The sequence below is a fragment of the Ostrea edulis genome, chromosome 3 (assembly GCF_947568905.1).
Source record: "Ostrea edulis chromosome 3, xbOstEdul1.1, whole genome shotgun sequence".
NCBI lineage: Eukaryota > Metazoa > Mollusca > Bivalvia > Ostreida > Ostreidae > Ostrea > Ostrea edulis.
In genome coordinates, this window is record NC_079166.1 from 53226547 (window position 1) to 53253709 (window position 27163).

General features: G+C 35.5%; 1 protein-coding gene across 1 annotated transcript in view; it reads right to left on the reverse strand.

Moving 5' to 3' along the window:
• Positions 1–27163, reverse strand: part of LOC125673829 (uncharacterized) — a 109750-nt gene that overhangs the window by 36644 nt on the left and 45943 nt on the right. Inside the window, exons 17-28 of the mRNA XM_048910662.2 lie at positions 23755–23982; positions 21384–21634; positions 17942–18108; positions 17623–17801; positions 15546–15678; positions 11996–12096; positions 10825–11043; positions 8966–9095; positions 7790–7983; positions 5064–5194; positions 4094–4302; positions 1080–1309 (exon numbers count right to left, since the gene is read on the reverse strand). Of these exons, the coding sequence (XP_048766619.2) occupies positions 1080–1309; positions 4094–4302; positions 5064–5194; positions 7790–7983; positions 8966–9095; positions 10825–11043; positions 11996–12096; positions 15546–15678; positions 17623–17801; positions 17942–18108; positions 21384–21634; positions 23755–23982 (2172 nt within the window). The remainder of the gene's footprint in view (positions 1–1079; positions 1310–4093; positions 4303–5063; positions 5195–7789; positions 7984–8965; positions 9096–10824; positions 11044–11995; positions 12097–15545; positions 15679–17622; positions 17802–17941; positions 18109–21383; positions 21635–23754; positions 23983–27163) is intronic.

Genomic DNA, 27163 nt, shown 5'->3' on the forward strand with positions numbered 1-27163 from the left:
TTGTACTGTATAAATAAGGCAATGAACATTAGACAGTTATAACCATAAGCTTTCAGTATGCCTAATGAATTAATAATTTTCATGATCAGGGCTGTAACCTTTAACATCTGTGTTTCATAACAATACAAAAATAAATAAATAAAACATAACTGCATATACATATACACTAATTCAAGTTTGAGCAAGATTAGGTCTAAGAGGAAGACTAATGGGGTTTAAGTTGTCAAAAGATACAATGGAGGTATTTCAAGTATAGAAAAATTGAACTGAAGAAAAGTCTTGATTTTCCTAGACCTTTAGGTTGGAATCTTCATTCAGAGTTCTTGCATATAGTCCCTATCTAAGAACAAAAATTATCAACAATTCTAAACATATGAATGAAAAAAAACAAAATTTATAATGTATCTCTTATTATAAATTTTATGTGACATCCTACTATGGGAATTTCGAGATACGGATCCACTCTGACTTTTATCATGCGTTGAACGTAATTGTAGGACATATGTCACTTCTGGATTACAATAATAACTAGGTAAACAAGCATTGCTATCAAATTCCTGCATTGAAATGTTATCTTTCAAAGAAAGGAATCACTGCAACTATTCATAGGAAAAATTATATGCAAGTTGGCAAGGGAAATAAATCTAGAGAATATTTCAATTGGTAAATATCGGTAAAACTTCACGCCTTGCATCCAATGATATGCATCTAAATGCACCTTTTTCCTTCCATCTAATTTACACCCAGGTACTAAGTACCAATAGTGACTTGGATCATCATCGTAGGACTGTGCATAGCTCATTATGGACAGTCTGCTAGTGAAATACCATTTGTTTCGATGTCAACTTTGCCCTACAATTGGTTACTATCACATGACCATGGGTCATGGTGTATAACATCAATTCTAATCCGTCGTTCTAGCACATTCTGAAAGTTCCGTATTGCTTAATTCCCAGACTGACAGTGTATTGAATGATAGCAATAAAATTTGCACACAATTCTTCCTCCCATATTTAGTGTAAATTACCAATAAGCATAATTTTCACCATTTACTCCTTAGTCAGCTAGTGCAGACTTACCTTGACCTCCCCTATCATTGGAGGGGCATTAACTGAAACCTTCACAAATTCTGTCCTACTAAGCATGCGATCCCCGGCAATGGCAGTGACCTGTAGAGGAAATATTCCACCAGAGGGCAGGCCTTTGTCCAGATAGAGAGAGAAGACGTAATTACGAAGTGCCTCCGCACTCTTCTGCTGCAGTCTACTGGGGAATGATGTGTACTTATCCACTGTCACATAGTCATAACCTGTTTTAAACATACAAATTTTGTAATTCCTATTTGCAGATAGCACATATCTAAGTTTTTTAACTTCAAACAAGATTGCTACATGTATAGCCATGTCCCCCACTGCCGCAAAAAAAGTTGAAGCACAAAAGTTCCATAACTCCTGTACTAAAATTTGTCAAATCAAAATGATGGCGCAATATGATCAACTACATATGGTGACTAACAATCCTACTAAATTTGAACAAAATCCGTTGAGCGGTTTCGGAGTGTTTCTATCGTGTAGCATGTACAAATTCAACAAAGTTCCATAACTCCTGTAAAATTTATCGAATCAAAATGACGGCGCAATATGATCAACTACATATGGTGACTAACAATCCTACAAAATTTGTTGAGCGGTTTCTGAGGAGTTGCGTCCACAAAGTGTTTCTATAGTGTAGCATGTACAAATTCAACAAAGTTCCATAACTCCTGTAAAATTTATCGAATCAAAATGATGGCGCAATATGATCAACTACATATAGTGACTAACAATCCTAAAAAATTTGAATGAAATCCAGTGAGCAGTTTCGGAGAAGTTGCGTCCACAAAATGTTCCTATAGTGTAGCATATACAAATTCAACAAAGTCCCATAACTCCTGTAAAAATTATCGAATCAAAATGGCAGCATAATATGATCAACTACACATGGTGAATAACAATCCTACAAAATATGAACAAAATCCATTGAGCGGTTTCTGAGGAGTTGCGTCCACAAAGTGAAGTGGGACGGCCGGATGGACGCACGGACACCAGTATTTCTATGTCCCCTTCCGCGTTGTGGTGGGGGACAAATATTCCAGGGTGATCCAAGGAGAGCACTATAGTCTAAAGTTTTGTAAAAGAGGGGGAAAAAAAACAATCATGAACATAAGAAAATAATTATCACACATCGTCATAAAAATCACAACCATGGAAATGTTTACTTTCATGAAAGCATGATTGAATGCAAATAAGAGTGCTTACTCCCTAAATTAATTTATCATTTATCATATGTTGAAATGTTGTATATAATGTTTTTGACCTTTTTTTTTAATTTTTAGAAAATCTTGAAGTCCTCAATCCCTACATGGTTTCCTGGCTAATGACAAGTGTTTCTTTACCGTCCTATGAAATGCATGTGCATTCATCTCACTAGTATAGATATAAACAGTGTTTACAAACATGATTTTAGGAGCCAGGTTTTAAAAGACTTTATTTCTATAACAAAGAACTGTCAATTTCAATAAATAAAATATTTGTGTCCATGCCCCGGACAATCCAATATGATATGTGATAATTCATCTTATTTTTGTAAAGGGCACATTGTTGGAAAGGGATTGCGGCCTGGCCACTCTATATTGCTCTTTTTTTCATTTACTTACAAAGACTGTCATCATTTTATAGTGCTTAATTCTTCTTACTGTTTTACAGTTATGTTTATTTTTGTGTTGACTATTTACTCCCCGACTCTTTTAAGGTATGTTTGATTATATTTTGCTTTTGCTGGACTGTAATGTATCATTCTTCCTTGGTTTGCCCGTGATACTTGTTTTATTTATTGTTGCTTTATTTATGTTTTGTTAAAATACAAGCTTCTCTGAGCTTATGTTGTACTGTTTGTATATGTTCGAAACTAAATAAACTTTCTGTATCTATTCGTATTGAATGCAAAATATTTTCTAGAATTAATTTGTTTTATGGTATCTTCCATTTTCAATGGTAAAAGTATGAGATGGAATCTAAATTTGAATATAAAGACTTTGAAAACTTACACAGGAGGTACATGTACTTTCCTCAGAAATTAATAACTTAGATATTAAAGGCAGCTCCAGGAATTGAAGTTGGGGGGGGGGGGGGGGGGGCAACTTTAAAGCCCCCCAGTGGTTTCAGGGCAGAACCCTGGTGAGGGCCCAGGGGGAGAAGCCCCCGGGAGCTCTTGGAGATTATAAATTTTTTAGGGCTTATAATACGTTTCCTATGTAGTCATTTTTACTACTTTCTGTCATTTTCAATGAGGTGAAAATAATAAAATGATGCAAATTTTAAGGGGTTTTTTTGGAATGAAATATAAGTTCTCCCGATAAAAGTAACAATAAATCAAAAGATCTTGTCAATTATTTCTCTGAAAGTGAAAGAAATGATTGCTTCTTTTATCAGTGTTTTTTTTTCTAAACAAGAGACCACGTGATTTACCTTAAATTTGATAATTTTAGGAGGGGCATGCGCCAAGTGTGCCCCCTCCCTTAAATCCGCCATTGGATATAAACACTCTGAAAAGTTATACAGGTAGGACTCTCCTCAGAAGTTTAACCTCTCAAGGCACCTCATGTGTTCTAGCATATACTGGAAAAATTCCAAGTCATTGAAATTTCAAAGTGAAATGGAAGCAGTTGCCATCTGAGTGCTGGGACAACTTAAAACCTTGTAATGATTAATGATTAATTGAAGTTACCAGGTATTTGTAAGACACTCGTAGCACACTTTGTTGTTGTTCACCAGTCTTAATTACATTCACATGCAATGTGTCATTGAGATCATGTGAATTATAGATTTAAAGTATTAACTTAAGACTCTTCAATCAATACTTCTAATAACTGAAGTAATCAATTTGTGAAAAACTGTAACTGTAATTGAAGGAATTGGCATTGTAATTTAAAGTATTTAATTACATGATTATAAAGTGATATTGAATCCATTCCCGGACTCAGATGACCCCCCCCCCCTTTTTTTTAAACAGTAGATATATGATAACTTTATGGAAGTGGTCAGCCACAGATTACCTTCTAATTGTCCACATTCCCAGAAAATTGTCACCGGTTTTTTGTTGTAGGTGGAGATCACACTATTGAGTCTGACAGACTCTCCTGTGTTTATGGTTACATCTGTAGTATCTATGACAACAAGTGGTGCACGATCGTCTGCTACTTCCATTATGACAGAAGTGGAACTTGATCTCCTTCCTTTCATCATCGTCACATTCCAAATGTATCTGTAACATAAAATATATATTAAGGTTTATTCTCAGAGTTGGAGATAACGAGGTTTGATTGTATGTAATAAGGTGTTAGTTCCAGATAACGAGGTTTGATTGTATGTAATAAGGTGTTAGTTCCAGATAACGAGGTTTGATTGTATGTAATAAGGTGTTAGTTCCAGATAACGAGGTTTGATTGTATGTAATAAGATGTCGTATCATCGATGAAACAGAATACCACTTTAAAATTAATCAAGCAATTTTACAGAATATGACAACACCATTAGATTAATCAGGAAATTTTTTACTATGTCCTTAAAGAACATCAATCATATAACAGTTGTATAAGTTGTTTTTTTTTCCTTTATGTGTGAATCCACCCATTCATACAAAAGCCTGACACACTCAGCCCTAGGTGTCAGCCTCTCTGTATCCAGCACAGAAATGTTCATAACATGCAATGTTATAAATAATTAGAGTCTTCCACTTTGCCACCCATAATTAATGTGTGGAAAAGTCTTTGTCTACATTTACCTGCCTATAGGCATCATGGTGGTGGTCTTACTTTACATACCTATACCTACAGGTGTCATTTTGAAGAGGGGGAAGGGGGGGTGTCTTTACATACCTGCTTATAGGTGTTGTGCTGGGGAGATGGTCATGTGGAGGTTTCTACATACCTACCTACAAATTTAGTGTTGGGGAGATGGTCAGAGTTGTTTTTTTTTAAATGTCTGTCTACAGGTTTCATGAAGGGTTGGGGGGTCTCTACATACCTGCCTACAGGCATCATATTGGGAGGAATGGTCAGGGTGGGGGTCTCTGGAGACTTAGGTCTGACTAGGGATTCCAGCATCAGCTCAGACCCGTTTCGACTGACATAAAAAGGCACTCCTGGAATGGACTCCTACAATGCAGCACAAATTTACAGAAACTTCATAGTAATCTTTACTTTGTCTGGAGAAATCATAAAAAAACTCTGCAACTGAATCAATTGATCATTTAAAAAAACACGACACTCAATGAATTCTTTAAAGTTATAATTATTATTATTTTTTTTTTATTTTTAAACATACATACGGTATATATATATATATATATATATATATATATATATATATATATACATATATTCTGCAAAGAAACTTAATTGTACAAAATGTTTATGAGAAGCTACCAAAGGTATAATTCTGTATCCATTCTTTTCTGAGAGAGAGAGAGAGAGAGAGAGATGCATACAGTCATTATCTAACATATTAAAGGTACATATATATTGAAAAAACACGACACTCAATGAATTCTTTAAAGTTATAATTATTATTATTTTTTTTTTATTTTTAAACATACATACGGTATATATATATATATATATATATATATATATATATATATACATATATTCTGCAAAGAAACTTAATTGTACAAAATGTTTATGAGAAGCTACCAAAGGTATAATTCTGTATCCATTCTTTTCTGAGAGAGAGAGAGAGAGAGAGAGATGCATACAGTCATTATCTAACATATTAAAGGTACATATATATTGAAATCTATTTTTTTTTAAAGAAAAAAAACCAAACACTCAATGAAACAATTGATTCCAGTGGTTCCAGCAGGTGTCAAACAAATCTTTTTCACCATTTTTATATGAAATATGTCTTTGAGTTTCATAAATGCAGCATTAACGATATCACAACATTTACATTCAGTGTCTTCCCTTTACATCTCATAGTATAGATATAATATTTCAGCCAAAGAACAAGATTATTTTGTATATTTTTTTTTCCATCCAAAAATACAATTATTTTTTGTTAGGGCTATTCCAGAAATAAATACATGGGGGGGGTGGGGGGGGGGGGGGTCGGGAGGCATCTTTTGTATATACCAAGCACCCATAAAAAAAATTAAAAAATTACCCCATGACCCATCAAATTAATTAACTCATTTTACAATGACCCATCTAATAAAAAAAAAAAAACTAACCAGACCCACCACAAAAATATTTTTAAAAATGAAAACAGTACAAATCTCGCGAGGTTTTCGGGACAAACATTCTAGTCAATGACGCGGTAATGCCTGTGCGACATTGTATCACAGTAGTTCTGAAGAAACGATGTCACATCAACAATCAAAGGCATCTATGGCGGGAATGTTGGAAAGATTGGGAGTCCAAACGATGCTATTATCATGAAATGGGTATGGATATGTTTTTCCACGAATCGTTCGTCTTCTAATGGAGCCCGCGCCCGGAGGCCTCTATCACCATCACACCGACTGATAAATATAACGCATCGGTACCCTCGTATAAATCAACTAAGGTTTGCCTATTTTTATTAGAAAACGGAATACCTATTGGTTTCAAAATATTCCCAAAATCGATGCACTGTAAACTGTAATAATCTACAGAACAGAGTTCGCCGCCATCACGTCCAAAGGGACCCTACTAAACGCGCCTCTAATTTGAAGAGAGCCGTAATGGAAAGTTATGCGCTGCAAAGAGCGACAACTCAAATAGTTCTATGTTACTTCCGATTTCGAAAGCAGCATTTCAAAAGCACGTTTTCAATTTTCCCTCCGACGTTTTGTAACCAACACGACAAGAGCGACAATAAAAATATTCTGAAAACTCAACACCCACGTGGCACAAAATAAAACAATAGAAACTACCCACTACCCATAATAAATATTTTTTTAACAGTCCAACCACGGACCAATTAAAATATGAAAAAATACGACCACCCACACAAAAAAATATCGTTTGCCGCCCGACCCCCCCCATTTGATCATTTCTGGAACAGTCCTTATTGATATTTGAAGGTTGGTCTTGTGTTCAAAACAAACTTCAAATTTCAAAGTTATAATTATTAATATGTGCGTTTGTATTTACTTACATTGGATATACTTCTCACAGGTTTCTATTACTATAAGAAATGGTAACATTTACAGTACACTTATCTTTAAAAAAGTACAGTTTTGGAAAATTTGACCTTACTGTCACACAGCTTTGGCATTGACCTTTCAGTTCATCCAATAGAAAATCTCTTCATATTCTCTTCATTAAGTATTAAAATGTATGGAGTTTATAAAGTTGTTGACAGAAACAGACAGTGTAAAAAAAACAATCTTTGATGGACCCATTAAAACCCATGTCTGATTCTCTATAAATTTACAATACACACACTATCTGTTGATTCTCATAATATATCTACTAGTTTGCAGACTCTCCCGCTTATCCATGCAGTTTAGATGTGTGATGTCATTTTAGTTCACATTTGTCCTTAGAGTTAGAGTCAAGACCTGAGCAACCTTTAGTGTCAGGATTTCTAATGGTCTCTAACAGAGTTGTACAATGTGAGACAATGGCAGGATGGACGTGGTAATTCCTTTGTAAATATTCCCCATCTCTGCCCTACATGGGGACACCTAAATCTACACATTTTTCTTCCTCTTCTGGGGAGTGTTCGAATATCAATCCTGGAAGCTATAACAGAAAATCCCCTATTACCTTGGCACACGCCCAGAAGAACCTAGGCTTGTCTGGTATATTGTCTGGGTCTGTGGATCGTGAAACATCCAGAGTAACAGCTGTGGTGGGGAGAGATTGTATATAGGGAGGGACTCTGATCTCCAGGGGCTGACTCAGGGTACTAAAGGTCACAGAGGCCTCATCTGACACAGACTCATCATTTTCTTTAAACACTGAAATGAAAATAGACAACATTCAAGTCACTCACAACTATAAATAAACAACATTCAAGTCACTCACAACTATAAATAAACAACATTCAAGTCACTCACAACTATAAATAGACAACATTCAAGTCACTATACAACTATAAATAAACAACATTCAAGTCACTCACAACTATAAATAGACAACATTCAAGTCACTCACAACTATAAATAGACAACATTCAAGTCACTCACAACTATAAATAAACAACATTCAAGTCACTCACAACTATAAATAAACAACATTCAAGTCACTCACAGCTATAAATAAACAACATTCAAGTCACTCACAACTATAAATAAACAACATTCAAGTCACTATACAACTATAAATAAACAACATTCAAGTCACTCACAACAATAAATAAACAACATTCAAGTCACTATACAACTATAAATAGACAACATTCAAGTCACTCACAACTATAAATAAACAACATTCAAGTCACTATACAACTATAAATAAACAACATTCAAGTCACTCACAACTATAAATAAACAACATTCAAGTCACTCACAACTATAAATATACAAAATTCAAGTCACTATACAACTATAAATAGACAACATTCAAGTCACTCACAACTATAAATAAACAACATTCAAGTCACTCACAGCTATAAATAAACAACATTCAAGTCACTCACAACTATAAATAAACATTCAAGTCACTCACAACTATAAATAAACATTCAAGTCACTATATAACTAGAAAGCAGGATCAATACTTTTATTCTTTTGAAATCACAATCAAGTAATTTGAATTTGCAAACCGCCTCCCTCCTCCTGACTAGAATTATGTATGTGCATTCATATAATGATTTACTTCATAGCAGTAATATAATCAGAACTACTAGTGTTTATTCTAAATATTCTATTCCATTTCAATATGTGTCCTATGAAGTGTAAATTCTATTTGTTAGACTGACCAGTGACAGTGTAAACTGACCAGTGACAGCGACAGTGTAGACAGATCCCCCCCGCAGGGAGCCTCTCCTGATGACAGCAAATGGCAGTTCCATCACAGACCGAATGACTACATCAGCACTGCTGCTGGTCCACTGGTACAAGAAGTTTGTCTGTCAACAGAGAATTACACAATCTGCTCCACTGATACACGAAGTTTGTCAACAGTTTATATAGAGAATTACACAATCAGTGCTCCACTGATACAAGGAGTTTGTCTGTCAACAGTTTATATAGAGAATTACACAATCAACTCTACTGATACAAGGAGTTTGTCTGTCAACAGTTTAAACAGAGAATTACACAATCTGCTCCACTGATACAAGGAGTTTGTCTGTCAACAGTTTATACAGAGAATTACACAATCTGCTCCACTGATACAAGGAGTTTGTCTGTCAACAGTTTAAACAGAGAATTACACAATCTGCTCCACTGATACAAGAAGTTTGTCTGTCAACAGTTTATAGCGAGCGTAGCGCGGGTCGCGAAGCGACGCGACGAGCTCGCTCCAATGATTACACATATGAGTCACGTGATTTGCTCTTCATCAGCTGAAAAAAGATGAGTATTACCCATAATGCTTCTGGAAAAATGTCGCCGTCACTGCGGTATAATTCATTGACAAACCCGTGATTAAAATAATTAGATTGTTTAGAAAGTACCATAAACCTTTTTAAATTCCAGACAAGCTTTCTCATAGCTTCAAACATTTTGTTTTTGCTTGGTTTGAGAGAAGAAGAAAAAACATTGCAGCTAATATGACGTCACAATGTAACTGTTTACATCCACCACGTTATATTTCCCGCGTTAAATGAAGTGGCGGATAAAATGTCTATAAGTTGTGTTGCAAGATGTTAATGGGCTTCGCTCGTCTCAACGGTGACACCGTAAAACATATTACAGAGAATTACACAATCTGCTCCACTGATACAAGAAGTTTGTCAACAGTTTATATAGAGAATTACACAATCAGTGCTCCACTGATACAAGAAGTTTGTCTGTCAACAAAGAATTACAAAATCTGCTCCACTGATACAAAGAGTTTGTCTGTCAACAGAGAATTACACAATCTACTCCACTGATACAAAGAGTTTGTCAAATGTTCATACAGAGATTTAAAGAATCTGGTCCACTGGTACAAGGATTTTGTCTGTCAACAGTTTATACCGAGAATTAGACAATTTGGTTCACTAGTGCAGGAACTTTTTCTGTGAACAGTTTATACATAGAATTAGTCCACTGGTACAAGATTATATCGATTGTATCTTGCTTAACATTCCTCTCAAGAATTTTTCACTCATATGGAGACGTCACCAATACCAATGAAGGGCTTCAAATTTAGACCTATGCTTAGTGCTTACAGCCATTGAGCAGTGAGGGTTCTTTAGCATGCCACACCTACTGTGACACGGGACATTCACACCTTATGCCAAGCATTTGGCGATGGAACTGTCACTACCTATGTTAATGAATTCGGTTTGTCATGGCCGGGATTCGAACCCTGACCTTCCGCAAGTGGACACTGGTACAAGAAATTTGTTTGTCAAATTTTTAATTTATTGAGAATTAGAGTCCAGTGTAACAGTTGGTATTTTACATGACCTGGCCTGGAATTCTCGAAATAATCTCAAAGTTAAGGTTTGAATTTTCTTTTATTTGAGCAAAATCTCAGTCCAAGTTTTGACTTAAGTTTCTTTCGAGAAATCCAGGCCTCTACTTCCAGTATGTTATTTAGAATTAGAGTCCAGTGAAACTGTTCGAATTTTACATGACCTTTACCTTCAGCATGTTATTTAGAATTAGGGTCCAGTGTACACTGTCCATATTTTACATGACCTTTACCTCCAGCATGTTGATTCCACTACAGGATGAAGGAGTGACCACGGCAGCCATTTTGAGAGTTCTCTGAGGATCGGGGCGTTTCCCCGACATCAGCTGAAGCTTCACACTGACTGGCTTGATGCTTTGTGAGCGTGTCACATGAGTAGAGAGTGATGTAGAGGAGCGGTCCATTGCATTCGTAATTGTAGCAGTAAACACATAGGAGGATCCGGCCACAATCTGTTCAGAAATAGCCAAATTCCAAATGTTCATAAATTCTACAGGTCTACCACATTGCATATTTCTCCACAATTTAATCTTTATGATAGGCATTATGGTAACTCTGATAAGTTAAGACTTTGAAACCACCCTTAATGGGTACAGGCAGTTAGATTAAAAAAAATAAATCATGTAAATAACAAATATTCAGTGAAATAGTGTATACACTACATCCTGTTCAATGTAATGTTTAAAGTTTATCAAATCCCTGTTTACACTATCCTATCCATGTTTACACTATCCAATCCCTGTTTCCACTATCCAATCCCTGTTTCACTATCCTATTCCTGTTTACAATATCCTATCCCTGTTTGCTTACACTATCCTATCCCTGTTTGTTTACACTATCCTATCCATGTTTGTTTACACTATTCTATCCCTGTTTGTTTACACTATTCTATCCCAATTTGTTTACACTATCCTATCCCTGTTTCCACTATCCAATCCCTGTTTTCACTATCCTATTCCTGTTTACACTATCCTATCCCTGTTTGTTTACACTATTCTATCCCAGTTTGTTTACACTATCCTATCCCTGTTTGTTTACACTATCCTATCCCTGTTTGTTTACACTATCCTATCCCTGTTTGTTTACACTATCTTATCCATATTTAAACTATCCTATCCCTGTTTAAACTAACCTATTCCTGTTTACACCATCTTATCCCTTTTTACACTCTCCTATCCCTGTTTACACTATCATGTCCCTGTTTACAGTATCCTATCCCTGTTTACAATATGCAATCAATGTTTACACTATCCAATCCCTTTACACTATCCAATCCCTGTTTACACTATCCTGTCCATGTTTACACTATTCAATTCCTGTTTGCACTATTCAGTTCCTGTTTACACAAGTTTATACTTACACTATCCTATCCCTGTTTCACTATCCTATTTATGAATATTTTACCTCAGATCCCAGTCCTGTGATTCTCCACTGTGAGATAGGCATGTTATCCAGTGTATTCTGTAAGATTGCTATTTTGGCTAAAACAGTCGCTGAGGGACTACCTACAAAATACATCAATGTTGTTTAGTTTATCTATCAAATATACTCAGTTACATTCCTACTAGTAATCATTAGTAAGTGTTACAAGAAACTAAACTTTCATTTCATAAGGGTATTCCACAGTTTAAAATACATTCAAAATATTGTTGTTTCGTATGAGATAAGAACATCACATTAACAGTGATTTTGGAGCATTGCTATGAGATAAGAACATCACATTAACAGTGACTTTGGAGCTTGCTATGAGATAAGAACATCACATTAACAGTGACTTTGGAGCTTGCTATGAGATAAGAACATCACATTAACAGTGACTTTGGAGCTTGCTATGAGATAAGAACATCACATTAACAGTGATTTTGGAGCTTGCTATGAGATAAGAACATCACATTAACAGTGACTTTGGAGCTTGCTATGAGATAAGAACATCACATTAACAGTGATTTTGGAGCTTGCTATGAGATAAGAACATCACATTAACAGTGATTTTGTAGCTTGCTATGTATGAGATAAGAACATCACATTAACAGTGACTTTGGAGCTTGCTATGAGATAAGAACATCACATTAAATGTGGCTTTCGAGCTTCCTTTGCAGTTAGCCATAATTACTCCTTTGCAAAATGGCCAACATTGAATTAAGCAAACATCACAGGTCTTTTGGATAGGACCTTAAGAAGAGGCCCGTGGGCCACAATGCACACCTGAGTCACCTTAACCCTGCTGTTCTTCAGAAGAGTTTTAAAAGACCTTCACCCTCTTTAATCTTATGACAAATTTTGACCCCATATTATGACCCAAGGCCAACCTACACAGGCAAATGTGCTTCATGTGAATTTCATGTGAAATGCTGTTCACGTGAAATTCACATGAACCTTTCACGTGAAATTCACGTAAATTTCACGTGAAAAGTGATTCACGTGAAATTCACGTTAATATGTCCACATGAATTTCACGTGAATCACTTTTCATGTGAAATTCACGTTAAAATATTCACATGAATTTCATGTTATATCATTATATCACTTTTCACATTAGTTCCTTATGAAAATTTTAATGTGATTTGATTTTCGCAAGGAAATAATGTGAACGGTGATTCACATGAAAAGATTCACACAAATTTCAAGTGAAAATTCAAACTGGTAGATATTCAAAACCATGCATTCCAAAAGATTGTTGTTTTGGTCAGTTTTGTAAAACTACTGAAGATGAGTTAAAAATTTTATCTCGCTGCTTTATGATGTTAGTAACAGGCTACTTGTCGGGGTGCACTTGGGCTGTTTACATACATGTGATTTGAGGGTAGTATATTGTGCAGGTGGGAAAAAATGCCATGATATTGTTTTCCGCTGTCGGTAGTTTGGCATCAATTTTAATTAACCCCCCCCCCTCCTTATTAGATACATCGATTATAATAAATCAATTAAATTATCAGCAGATTGAAAGCAGATTTGTACTCCTTTTTGTGTTCATCTGAACCCGAGATTCAGAGTATCAAAATATCCATGTATGATTTAACGTTATAAAGTTTATGTGAAATTCACGTGAATTTTATGTGAAATTCATGTTAAAGATTTAACGGGAAATTCGTGTGAATTTTATGTGAAATTCATGTAAATTTCACGTGATTTTTTTCGTGTGAATTCACATTTGATGCTCTTTTAACGTGAATTTCACATAGAAATTTTCACATGAGGCACATTTGCCCGTGTAGCTCCATGGGGTTGTGCTTTAATTGAGCTTGAATCCACACAAAATGGGGATACCTTGCATGAAGCATTACTATTTATACCCTCATGTATTTTCAAAAATGATATCTATTTTCTGTATCTACACAAAACCATGTACTGGTGTTCAGTGTCAGTTATACCCATAATAGTTCTGACCATGCTCACATCCATCACTGCATTTATAATCATATTACTCATATACATTTAACTTTTCATTTCTGTCAGAATATTCCCAGCATATACTGAAGGTAAAAACATTGTAAATGTAAATATAGATTATAAAATCTGCATCATATTGCAATCCTGACACATTACAAACATTATATATATTCCCCATATAGAACTTTGAACCCCTATTGATGCCCCCCTCCCCACCCCACCCCACCCCCTTAACCCCCTGGCCATGATTTAAGAAAATTAAATCTACAGTACCTGGGAATGCTTGTCAATGAATAATTATGAATCTAATTAAACCGGTCCTGCTGATCTCAAGATTTGTACAAAAAATTGTGAATTCATCCTAACCCAGGGGCCATGATTTGAATAAACTGAAATGTTCACTACCTAAGAATGCTTACACATTAATATCACTAATCAGGGCTCTCCTGTTCTTGAAAAGAAATTTTTTTCCTATATATCTTCATGTAAAACTTTTATCCCCTATTGTAGTCTTATCCCAAACCTGGCTTGAACAAACTTGAATGTGCACTATTTTGTTGATGCTTAAATGCCTCTCAACATGACTAATCATGGCACTGTTGCTTATGAAAAACAGATTTTTAAATTTCTTTCCTGCATATTCCAAAAAAAACTGTTTCCCATTGTGCCCCAATGGGTCATAATTTGAACAAACTTGAATCGGTACACTTGAAGATGCTTGAATATCAATATGACTAATCACGGTCTTGTTGTTCTTCAGAATAATTCTTTAAAAAATTCCTATATATTCCCATGTAAAGCATTGATCCCTATAGTTGCTCCATCCTACCTTCAGTGGCCGTGATTTGAACAATTTTAATGTGAATCTACTCTCATGAAGGAAGCGTTCACATATTAAGTTTATCTTTTCTGGACCAGGGGTTCTTTAATTTTTTTTTTTAAAAATGCCACTATATTTTTTGTACTATTTCTTAATTATTTCTCCTTTGAAAAGGGTGCAGCCAATTTTTGAATCCCCTTTACCCAAGGATGTTTTGTGGCAAGTTAAGCAGAAAATGGCCCTGCGGTTTTGAGAAGTTGAAAATGTGTAAAGTTTGCAGACTGAGAGAGATGCCAGACAACAGGTAATCAGAATAGCTCACTTGAGCTAACTATACATCTCAGGTGAACTAAATATGGAGCTCTTGTATCATGGTAAGCATTGGCACAATAAAGAATCCCTGTTGCTTAGTAACAGTCTTGAGCACCAAACAATTAGGTCAAAATATGCCTACAGCTGGTGACATCTCCATATGAGTGAAAAATTCTTGAATGGGATATACCAACCAACAAAACCTTCATGTGTTTATATAATATCTACTCAATATATTGCATAAGATCAGAATTACACAGATTTTTCAAATCATGCAGTCTAACAATTTTCAACAGAAATGCAGTAACATATTGATATATTTCAAATCCTGACACAGCAGAGGAATCTCATGCTTTATAATACAAACCATCTAGGTTGCTCTATTTCACTACATGTAAGAACATCAACTTGTGAGCCTTTTGTTCTGCTTACTATCATTAGATGTTACTGTCCAGTTGAAGACAATGTCCACACAACCCAAACTGCCAGACTTTTTAAGGAAAAGTTCAAAAGGGTCACAGCTTCCAATCACACCTCCTCCAAGTAGCTCTGCACTTATCTGAACCTTAAACATGAAAGTGAAAGTTCATGAACCTCTGCACTAATCTCAGCCTACAAAGTGAAAGTACAAGAAACTATGCATTGATCTGTATGGAATGCCAAATTAAAGGGACTGATTCATGATTTTCCCCAAAATTTTGTTTTTCACTTTTAATGATCAAAAGCTACTGCCTAATATGTTTAAAAGATTTCACATAAAAATTAATGTTATACATTATCACAGAAGCTCATTTTATGGAGTTTATTATTTGTTTTGTAAACAAAGATTGTGGTATGTTATTGTTTACGAAATTTTCAAAAGAAATGGATATTGATCAAAGTTTATCATATCTTTCACATTTCAACCATTCTTTGGGTAAAATGTGTCATCTAAAAGTTAAAATTTGTGACTCTGCAGACTTAAGATGCTTTATATTACAAAATTATAATGTTTCACTGGTTTGTTTGTATACATTAAAAGACTCGAGTCTTTGTTCACATAACACTGATTTAAAGGGATTGGTTCACGATTTTTGATAAAACTATTTTTCATTTTTGATGGTAAACATTAAAAATATAACTCATTTAATATTGACAGCCAAAATTTTGACCTTCTGAATGCAAGAATTAAAGCAATATTTTAGCCATAAATCTGTGTTATGTAAACAAAGACTCGAGTCTGTTTATGTATACAAACAAACAAGTGAAACATTGATTTTGTAGTATAAAGCATCTTTATTTTGCATAGTCACAAATTTTAACTTTTAGTGACACATATTTACCCCAAAAATGCCACGAAATGTTAAAGATATGATAAACTTAGATCGATATCCATTTCTTTTGAAAATTTCATAAACAATAACATACCGTAATCTTTGTTTACAAAGCAAATAATAAACTCTTTAAACACATTAGACAGTAGATTTTAATCATTAAAAGTGAAAAATAAAATTTTGGGGAAAATCGTGAATCAGTCCCTTTAAGGCTAAAATATTGCTTTTATTCCTGCATTCAGAAAGTCAAAATTTTGGCTATCAACATTAAATGAGTTATATTTTTAATGTTTAACATCAAAAATGAAAAACATTTTTTTCAAAAATCGTGAACCAGTCCCTTTATCATATAAACATTGAAGATATCTTTATTCAATTATTGAACACATTGATAAAATTACAGATATTTTTAACTGAATTGCAGAGATAAACAACTTGTTGAATAACTATAGAAATGAGTGACCAAAACAAAGAGTAACCAGAGAAATGAGAAACCAGAGAAAAATGAGGAACCAGAAAAATGAATAACCAGAGAAATGAGTAACCAGGGAAATGAGTAACCAGAGAAATGAATAACCAGAGAAATCAGTAACCAGAGAAATGAATAACCAGAGAAATGAGTAACCAGAGAAATGAGTAACCAGGGAAATTAGTAACCAGAGAAATGAATAACCAGAGAAATGAGTAACCAGAGAAATGAATAACCAGAGAAATGAGTGACCAGAGAAATGAGTAACCAGAGAAATTAGTAACCAGAGAAATTAGTAACCAGAGAAATTAGTAACCAGAGAAATGAATAACCAGAGAAATGAATAACCAGAGAAATGAGTAACCAGAGAAATTAGTAACCAGAAAAATGAATAACCAGAGAAATTAGTAACCAGAAAAATGAATAACCAGAGAAATGAATAACCAGAGAAATGAGTGACCAGAGAAATGAATAACCAGAGAAAAATGAGGAACCAGAGAAATGAGGAACCAGAAAACTGAATAATCAGAGAAATGAGTAACCAGAGAAATGAGTAACCAGGGAAATGAGTAACCAGAGAAATGAATAACCAGAGAAATGAGTAACCAGAGAAATGAGTAAACAGAGAAATGTTTCCTTACCCGTAAACAGAGAGATAACTTATGAAAATGCTATGATTGAGTTTGGGGCTATGAATACTGGTGTCTCTCTGACAGTGCATTCTTACTTGATCTTTTGGTGATTTCACTGTCACATTTCCTGATGCAAAGGATGGCTCACTTTCCTCGGAGAACAACTTTTGGATGGTTGTGTTGGAGACAAACAGCTGTTCTCCTGGTCTTAAAGAGAACTTCCCTTTCCTCAACATAACAATGAGTTTATTACCCATAAAGCGACATCTAGCACCTGGAAAAGTCATTATCAACAATCTTTTATGCACTTAGTGGCCAAAAGAACAACAGTATTGTTGAAGAAAATATCAAAGTCAAACATTTAGAAATATTACATTAATGTATCATTTTATAGTAAGTTGATTTTAAACTAACTTTTGCCCAGTTTTTGGAAACTTGAGTCATCAAATAATTCCCTACAGGCCTCTGGCCCTTCCACAGGCACATCAAACTGGATCGTCACAGAGCAGTACATCTTGTCAAACCTGGCAGAGACGAGCCGTGGGGCTGGAGCTCTCACGTGCAGCTTTACAAACTTCAATCTTAAAATATAGAAATAATCACCATTAATTCAAATCACATACTGTAGCAAAACATTTCATTCTATTTCAAGCCTGTGGGGATCCAAACCCCTCTCTGGATCCGCCCTTGGTGTAGCATTCTCTTCTTAGTGTAGGTCCTCAGTACCCCTTGCTTGTCACAAGAGGCAACTAAATGGGGCAGTCCTTCGGATGAGACCGCAAAAACCAAGGTCCTGTGTCACAGCAGGTGTGGCACGATAAAGATCCCTCGCTGCTCAAAGACCATAAGCGCCGAGCGTAGGCCTAGATATTGCAGACCTTCACTGACAATGGTGAGGTCTACATATGAGGGGAAAATTCCCGAAAGGGAAGTTAAACAATAAACGATCAATAATTCTATTTCATCTTATCATGTCCAAGAGCAAGGTCAGACAAGAGTCTTCCTTGACATTCAAACTGATGGAGAAAAAATCTATACCCCTATAACAATTCCTGTCATAGTTCATGATAACCCCATTGTAATTACAAAACTTAAGTAAGATATTTTTTGGTCAAATGAAATACAGGGAATCAAAATGAAACAACACTGACTTAAAAGTTTGAAACTTTTATATTTTGATCTCAAAACATTGATAAAAACAACATTATTATACAACATTTCTAACATTTACCCATCACTTATCATATAAATCAAATTTGGGTCCCTCTCCTCAATTTTAGGAAAACTTTTGAAGTAATTAAATGCAATTAAATATAATTTGGAATTAAATTATTAATTTTCCACGGTAATATTATTTACCTGCTATTCATAATAATTGTTCTCATATCAAACTTGAAAATTTTTTTTTTTCATATCTCACATTGATGTTTGAATTGTAGAAAAGTTGAGTCAAAAGTGATAAATGTTGTTACCATCAACTCCATGTGACAACCAAACGCGACGTTCTACACAACGTACACAAAGGCAGCATTAGATCGATTTGATATATATCCCTGTGAGCTCGAAATAAAGGACACCACAGAGTTGTCCACTTCTGCTTCATACTTAGATATTTTATTGAAAGTAGACATTAACGGCAAACTGACAACTCAACTGTATGACAAACGGGATGATTTCAGCTTCTCCATCGTCAACTTCCCATATTTATGTAGCAATATTCCATTATCACCTGCATATGGTGTTTATATCTCTCAACTGATTCGATACGCAAAAGCTTGTTCTGCGTATAGTCAGTTTTTAAATCGAGGTATTGCTACTGACAAACAAGTTGATGGTAGAGGGGTTTCAACAGTCTCGATTGAAGTCAGCATTTCGAAAATTCTATCGTCGTTATAACGATCTAGTTCGTCAATACAACCTCGCATTGGGTCAAATGCTGTCTGACGTGTTTCATACCGATTGTTAAGCTGTTCTTGGCACACTGATTTTGACTGCGGATAACTCCGTTTACCTGATCAAGATATAGGGCTCACGGCGGGTGTGACCAGTCAACAGGGGATGCTTACTCCTCCTATGCACCTGATCCCACCTCTGGTGTGTCCAGGGGTCTGTGTTTGCCCAACTATCTATTTTGTATTGCTTGTAGGAGTTATGAGATTGACCACTGTTCGTTATCTTCACCTTGCATTGACTCAAATATGTACAAACAAGAGGTACTGTGAACAATGCTCACTAAGAATACCCCCCGCTTACCCCAATCTCCCAAAGGATGTTGGTAATAGGTATAAACTACCTCTTTTCTGAGTGTAAAAAACAAATGGCATGACAAACCGAACCATATTACTACTTCGATGTCCAGTGCACGTGGCCTTTGACCTTTTGACGCCAAAATCGATAGGGAACATCTTCATCCCATGGGTAGTCCATATGTATGATATGCTGACTGTAGGTGGAAAGGATAACACTTTAGAGCCCGGAAACCATATTGCTACTTCGATGTCCAGTGTGCGTGACCTTTGACCTTTTGACCCCAAAATCGATAGGGAACATCTTCATCCCATGGGTAGTCCATATGTATGATATGCTGACTGTAGGTGGAAAGGATAACGCTTTAGAGCCCGGAAACCATATTGCTACTTCGATGTCCAGTGCACTTGACCTTTGGACCCCAAAATCGATAGGGAACATCTTCATCCCATGGGTAGTCCATATGTACGATATGGTGACTGTAGGTGGAAAGGATAACGCTTTAGAGCCCGGAAACCATATTGCTACTTCGATGTCCAGTGCACTTGACCTTTGGACCCCAAAATCGATAGGGAACATCTTCATCCCATGGGTAGTCCATATGTATGATATGGTGACTGTAGGTGGAAAGGATAACGCTTTAGAGCCCGGAAACCATTGCGTCTACAGACGGACGGACAGACAGACGGACAACCCGATTCCAGTATACCCCCCCCCCCCCCCCCACAACTTGTTGCGGGGGGTATAATTATTACATAAAAAGCTGCCGGAACAGAACAGAGTGTAAGTACAAGTAGTAAACAAAACAAGGTAAAACATGTATAACTGAAAGAAACTCTGTAATAAAATTACAAACAGGTAATTAATAATTAATTGTACAAACAGGTAATTAATAATTAATTGACATTACAGTACCTGTAAAGTCTAAACAGTATACATGTATGTGGCAATTTATAGAACAACATCCTGAAATTTGTTACACTATATTTCATTACAATCATTCATAACATGCTAATTGTTTATTTGATTTCATTATCATTTTATAATACTCAACAAGACTTCAAAGAATATTTTGTATTTAATTAATCTAAACAAAACAAGAGAGATAACTCTTTCTTCTTTTCAAAAAATTAAACACATCAACCTTTAATATCAAAAGCATGAATAAAATGTAATATCAATGTATACCATGTAATCATGGTTAATTAGAATATAAGTGTCACATGTGTCATTATATAAAGTAGGAATGCATTTTAAGCATATCATGAAATCAGCTTGTCCAAACCAGTACAGTATATAGCCATCTTCACTAGCCATTTAAGTGTCTGATTTACTAACTCTCATCCCCTTCAGCGAATCTGACACTTAATGGCTGATGACGATGAAACCACACCACTATACAGTAATCATTTTATAAACGATGATAATCCAGTCCATGTCCAAGCTTTTGATCCTAATTCTTGGCGATACTGTTAATTGCTTTTGTAACCTGCACCTTGCATAGAATTGGCTTGACAACAGAGTCTCCAACTGTTCTTGATACAATGATTCGTAATAATATTGAGATGCATGCAACATAATCAAAGTCTGTAAAAGGTCTAGTACTCACCCTGGAATTAAAGTTTCAGAAAGAGGCTCCAACAGCACTGTTATATCATACGACATAGGTCTGGTAACCTTTGACAGTTCTGCGAGGTCACATTCACAGGTTGTTGCATCAAAACGTTTCACAGGAAAGATCATAAAGCCAGATGGTTCAGACATTGTAGTGAAACAGCCAATGCCCCTTTCTACATAGGGGCATTTGATGGCACACTTGATGTAACCTGTCTTGTAGATACCGATGCCCTGAACTGTTACCTATAGGATATTCATTAGGGGTGGAAACTAATGTATTACAACCAGACATTGAGATTACTTTTGCAATATATTTTAATATTTTTTTCTGATTTAGAACTAGCCTAGATAAGAGGCCTGTGGACCAAAATGCTCACTTGAGTCATACTGACTCAGACTGGGCGTTCTTCATCAGATTTGTAAAAGATTTCTAGTACCCTCTTTATCCTCTTTATCCCCAATATTTTGATCCTATATTGTGAACCCACCCTAGCCCAACATGACTTACAGACAACATAGGAATGCATCAGTAACTGTTACAAAATCACTTAGGGTTTTGCTGTGTATATACATACATACATATATATATATATATATACATGTATATATATACACCAACAGTGTTGTGGCCTTTTCAGTGCTTTTATAAATTTCTTTACTGGCCTTGTATCTTCTCAGATCTGACACTTTAAGAAAGTAGGGTGTTGTTGGGTTTTTGTGCTTTTATATATATATATATATATATATATTCTCATAAAACTTTGAATCTATAATTTAGCCCCAATATTTTGATCCTATATTGTGAACCCACCCTAGCCTCAGGGGTCATGATTTGATAAAACATAAATCTGCATGCACACTAAATTGGAATGCTTGCATATTAATGCCAGCCCAGTGGTTCTTCAGGAATTTTTTCACACACACAAACATTGATGTAAAATTTTGATCTTCAACCAACCTCCAGCAACCATAATTCAAACAAATTTGAATCTGCAGTGCCTCAGGGAATGCTTGCACATTTCAAAATTTGTATGACTAGCCATGGTCCTATTATTTTTGAAAGGAAGATTAAAAAATATATCCTTCCCAAATATTGCCACATATTATGCCCCCCCCCCCCCCCCCCCCCCCCCATGGAATCTGCATTACCCAAGGATACTTAAACCTATCATCATGTCTTAATCATAGCCTAGAAGTTCAAGAGAGCAAGATTTTTAAAGATCTTTTACCTTTCCCATGTAAAACTTTGATCCCCTATTGTGGCCCTATCCATGGAGACATCAAATTGAACAAATTCCAATGTGCATTTCCTGACAATTAATGCTTACATATCAATATGACTTATAAGAAAATGATTTTTAATTTTTTTTTCCTTGACTTATGACCATACAAAACTTTGTTCCCAATATACTCTATAATTTATAAAATGTTTTTGATTTTTTAATGTAGTTCCACCCTCTTGTGACGTCGTAAGATTTCAATGATTTTATTATTTATGCTTGTAGTGACAGGAACATAATTTTGTTGGAGTCTTTTTCAATAGTTATTGCAAAAAAATTTGTTAACCATAAAATATTTAAAAGGTCTATTAAAGTTATATATGAACAATCAATTATATGTTTCAAAATATTGAATCTAAGGGCAATAACTTTGTTTTCATTAAATTATTTATCAAGTCCATTATGCAATAGATTTTCTTTATTTTTCACAAACATTTTTTTTTTAAATAAACAGTTTCATGAAATTGTTATGAATACTATTATACCACTTTAACCAGTTTTTGTGTTTTGATAATGCTGTTTAAGGAAAATTGCAATTTTCTGATGTTGATAACAGATATATGTGTGCTAAATTAATTGTTAAAAAATTTATCAATACTGTAACATACTTACTTTATCATTTTTATTTGTTATTAAGATATATCATTTGAAAGAATCAACAATCAAATATAAGATTGAACCTATAATTCTAGAAGGGTAGAATTACCTTAAATGTAAAGTTCATACTTTTGAACATCAACAGTGCTTTGTATAAAAATGTCTTTATTCAAAGTTAATGCCACTTGTAGATCATTGAGAGGCTTTTGGGTGAGCTCAGAGATCTCTGAAAACCTTGAAAAGTCCATTTTGTGTAAATATTAAGGAAGATCATTGTGTGATGAAAAATGGAGGATACTGTCACATTTCATGGCGATCTGTTGAGATCACTAAGCAATCTAGGCACTCAGCAATCGATGTATACATAGATTTCTATAGCAACCTCTTTCAGTTTGCACATATGGCAAGAAAATATTTAACATGAAATTGAACTTTGACACACATTTCAGATTTACTACTCTTCACATATCTTTGATCATATCTGACCTTTGTTCCTTCCTGAACTTTGACCTTTTCTGGGGTTACAGCTTTGACATTAACAGGACCAAACAGGACAATTCTGATGGATCGTACATCCTTGACAGTATAAATGCCTTCGTCAGAAGTAAAACATCCAATGTTATAAATGCCGATGTCGTAAGCAGTCAGTACCCGAGTTCTAGCTACTATCAGTCCTGTATTGTTATCATATGATACCACGGTCAAATCAACTTCCTGAAAAACAAAATCTTCCAGTGAGTGCAAATAGCTGAATTGCAGAATAGTTGATTTTTTAAAAAAGATTTTAGCTAATAACAAGATGATTTTTGTGAAACACAAAGCTCCCATGCTTAATAGCATGGAATATGGTTTAATTGCAGCATGCTCGACTTTGACTTTAGCATTCACGTAAGAATGAACATTCAGTTCACTGCATATTAAGTATAAGGGCAATTCGGCAAGTAACCAGCCTATCCCATTTCTGATAGACCGAGACGGTCACGATTTTCATGCCTTGTTTCAAAACATGTTTTAAAAATGGATACAAAATTGCACGCGTATCGAATCATTCTTTAATAATTAAAATATTCAAACATAGCTAATGATGCAAAGGCATGCTTTTGATCTAAAGTTGAGTACCGTGCTATAAGTTGGTACTTGTATTTAAAAGGTAAAACAGGCAAGGAAATACACAGCGAGTTAGTCAATGTTTATGGGTCTTCTGCACCATCTTATGCTCAGGTTAAATTCTAGATAGGGTAATTCAAACGCGGTAGAACATCTTTAGAAGATGAAGCCAGGTCTGGATGCCACCGATGAAGAAATGTGTAAGAATAAAGTTTAGGATCTGGTACACTCCGATAGGCGAATTCAGGTGGAAGAAATAGCGCAGGCATTAGGCATTTCACATGGTAGCGTTTCAACAATCTTACATAATTGTTTAGGTATGCACAAGCTAACAGTCCGTTGGGTCCCCAAATTCCTTAGTGATGAGCAAAAGGCAACCAGAGCATCAGTATGCAGCACCTTGTTGAAGTGTTTAATTAGATCAAAAGATGATTTTCTTTTGTGTTGGTGATTGTAGATGAGACTTGGGTTCATTATTATGACCCAGAGAATAAAGCTCAGTCGTCAGTGGGTAGGTCCTGGGTCTCCAAGGCCAAAGAAGTTTAAGACGCAACCATCTGCTGGCAAGGTGATGGTCACAGTATTTTGGGATGCAAAAGGCGTTATTATGTTGGACCCAAGAGAAGTACAATAACCGGAGTGTACTTTGCAAACTTGCTAGACCAGCTGAGAACCGCCATCTATTAAAAACGCCGAGGTAAACTCTCTAAAGGCGTTTTGCTGCAACAGGACAATGCGAGAGTCCACACTTGCAAAGTTGCAATGGATGCTGTAGAGCGATATAGGTATGAACATCCTGCCTATTCACCTGACCCAGCTCCTAGCGACTTCTTCCTATTCCCAAACTTGAACAAGAGCAACGACAACGTGGCATAATATGCCCGTAGATTTTGCTCAAGGAAAACATATTTTAGTGGGATTCATATTTTAGTGAAGTTAGCACTGTCCTCTGTGAGCTAATTCATTATTATGCTTGTAGAAATGGATATCAAGATATAAAGAGGGATAGCCTTAGAATGCGTTACTTCATAAATATGCTAACGGTTCGGTTTGTATCCTGCCCACAAGGTTTTCCTAATAAGTGATACTACGACCTTAACCTTTGACCTTGAAAAACAATAGGCACCTTCCTCTCATCATTATGATCAAATATACCAAGTTATAATATCCTGGAGCTTACGGTTCAGTTTGTATTCTGCCCACAAGGTTTTCCTAAAAAGTGATACTATGACCTTGACCTTTGACCTCGAAAAACAATAGGCATCTTCCTCTCATCATGGTGATCAAATATACCAAGTTATAATATCCTGGAGCTTACGGTTCGGTTTGTATCCTGCCCACAAGGTTTTCCTAATAAGTGATACTACGACCTTGACCTTTGACCTCTGACCTTGAAAAAAATAGGCATCTTCCTCTCATCATGGTGATCAAATGTACCAAGTTGTAAAGTCCTAGGGCTTATGGTTCAGTCTGTATCCTGCCCACAAGGTCAAGACAGACGGACAGACAGACGGACGACGCCATACCATAATACGTCCCGTCTTTGACGGGCACATAAAAAGGATATCTGTGGACGTCATTTCCAGTCTGACAAAGAAGTGGTGACGGCAGTTGAGGAGTGGGTCAATGGAAAGGACCCTGACTTTTTTCAGTTCTGGGCTGATGGCACTTGAACACCGTTGGTCCAAGTGCATCACACTAGAGGGCAATTACATCGAGAAAAAAAAAAGAGATGATCGAGTCTCAACTGGAAATAAGTTAGGCTAACTGGTTACTAATATTGACTCGGGCTCATATCTTGTCTTAAGTTCAAAAGTTATTATCAAGATTAAACTAGCATCAAAATAAAAAACAGACAGACAGACCAAAAACAAAACTCCCATTGACCTAGCTGTACTGGAACAAGAGGCCCACAGGCCTTATTGTTCACCAGAGTATTAGTAGAAAGTATCACTAGTCTCAAAGGCTATGAAATTTAGGAAATATTTCCTGTAATTAAAGGCAATTATCTAAGCTAAATTCTAATATTCAGCAACAGTACAAACAATTTTGGTCAGCGCCTTCCTGCTCTACATCACAAAGCATTTAGTTATTTTTACAGATCTATGTGCAATTGTAGAGAAGATATTTTTGAAAATTGGTCAATTTTCTGCAGTTTTTGCCCTGTCCCTAAGACCCTGGGAGTACAGCAGTTTTGAAATTAACAATTCCCCTTGTTCCAATGATGCTTCATACCAATTTTGAAAATTAAAATCAAACTGGAATGGTATAGTTATCCAAAAATTTAAATTTTAATGATCAAACATGACCACTGATGTTAGTAACCATTTGCAATTATAAGGTCACAGGAGTGACTCAAGTGACCTGAAAATAAAATATACTGTTTTTTCCACTAAATCTATATTGCAAAAATTTGATGTACTTAGTTTCTTGATAAAAGAACAAAGTGGAACTGACTTTTAAGCCTGATACAGCTGTGCCTCAGAATGAATTATTTTTCCTAAGTCTATAAATGACAGGTGATCAATGCTATAGTGTACCCATACACACTTACAGCAAGGTGCTACGGGTGATCAATTCTATAGTGTACCCATACACACTTACAGCAAGGTGCTACAGGTAATCAATTCTGATTTGTTATGAACATAATTTGCTACATCCAATAAAGTCATGATACATTTTTAAAACTAGAGGGAATAAAACTCACTATACACTGTAAGCATGAATTCATTGTAAGTGCATGTGTTTGCTTTATCTGTGTTCTTCTGTATTGTGCGATACACAGAGC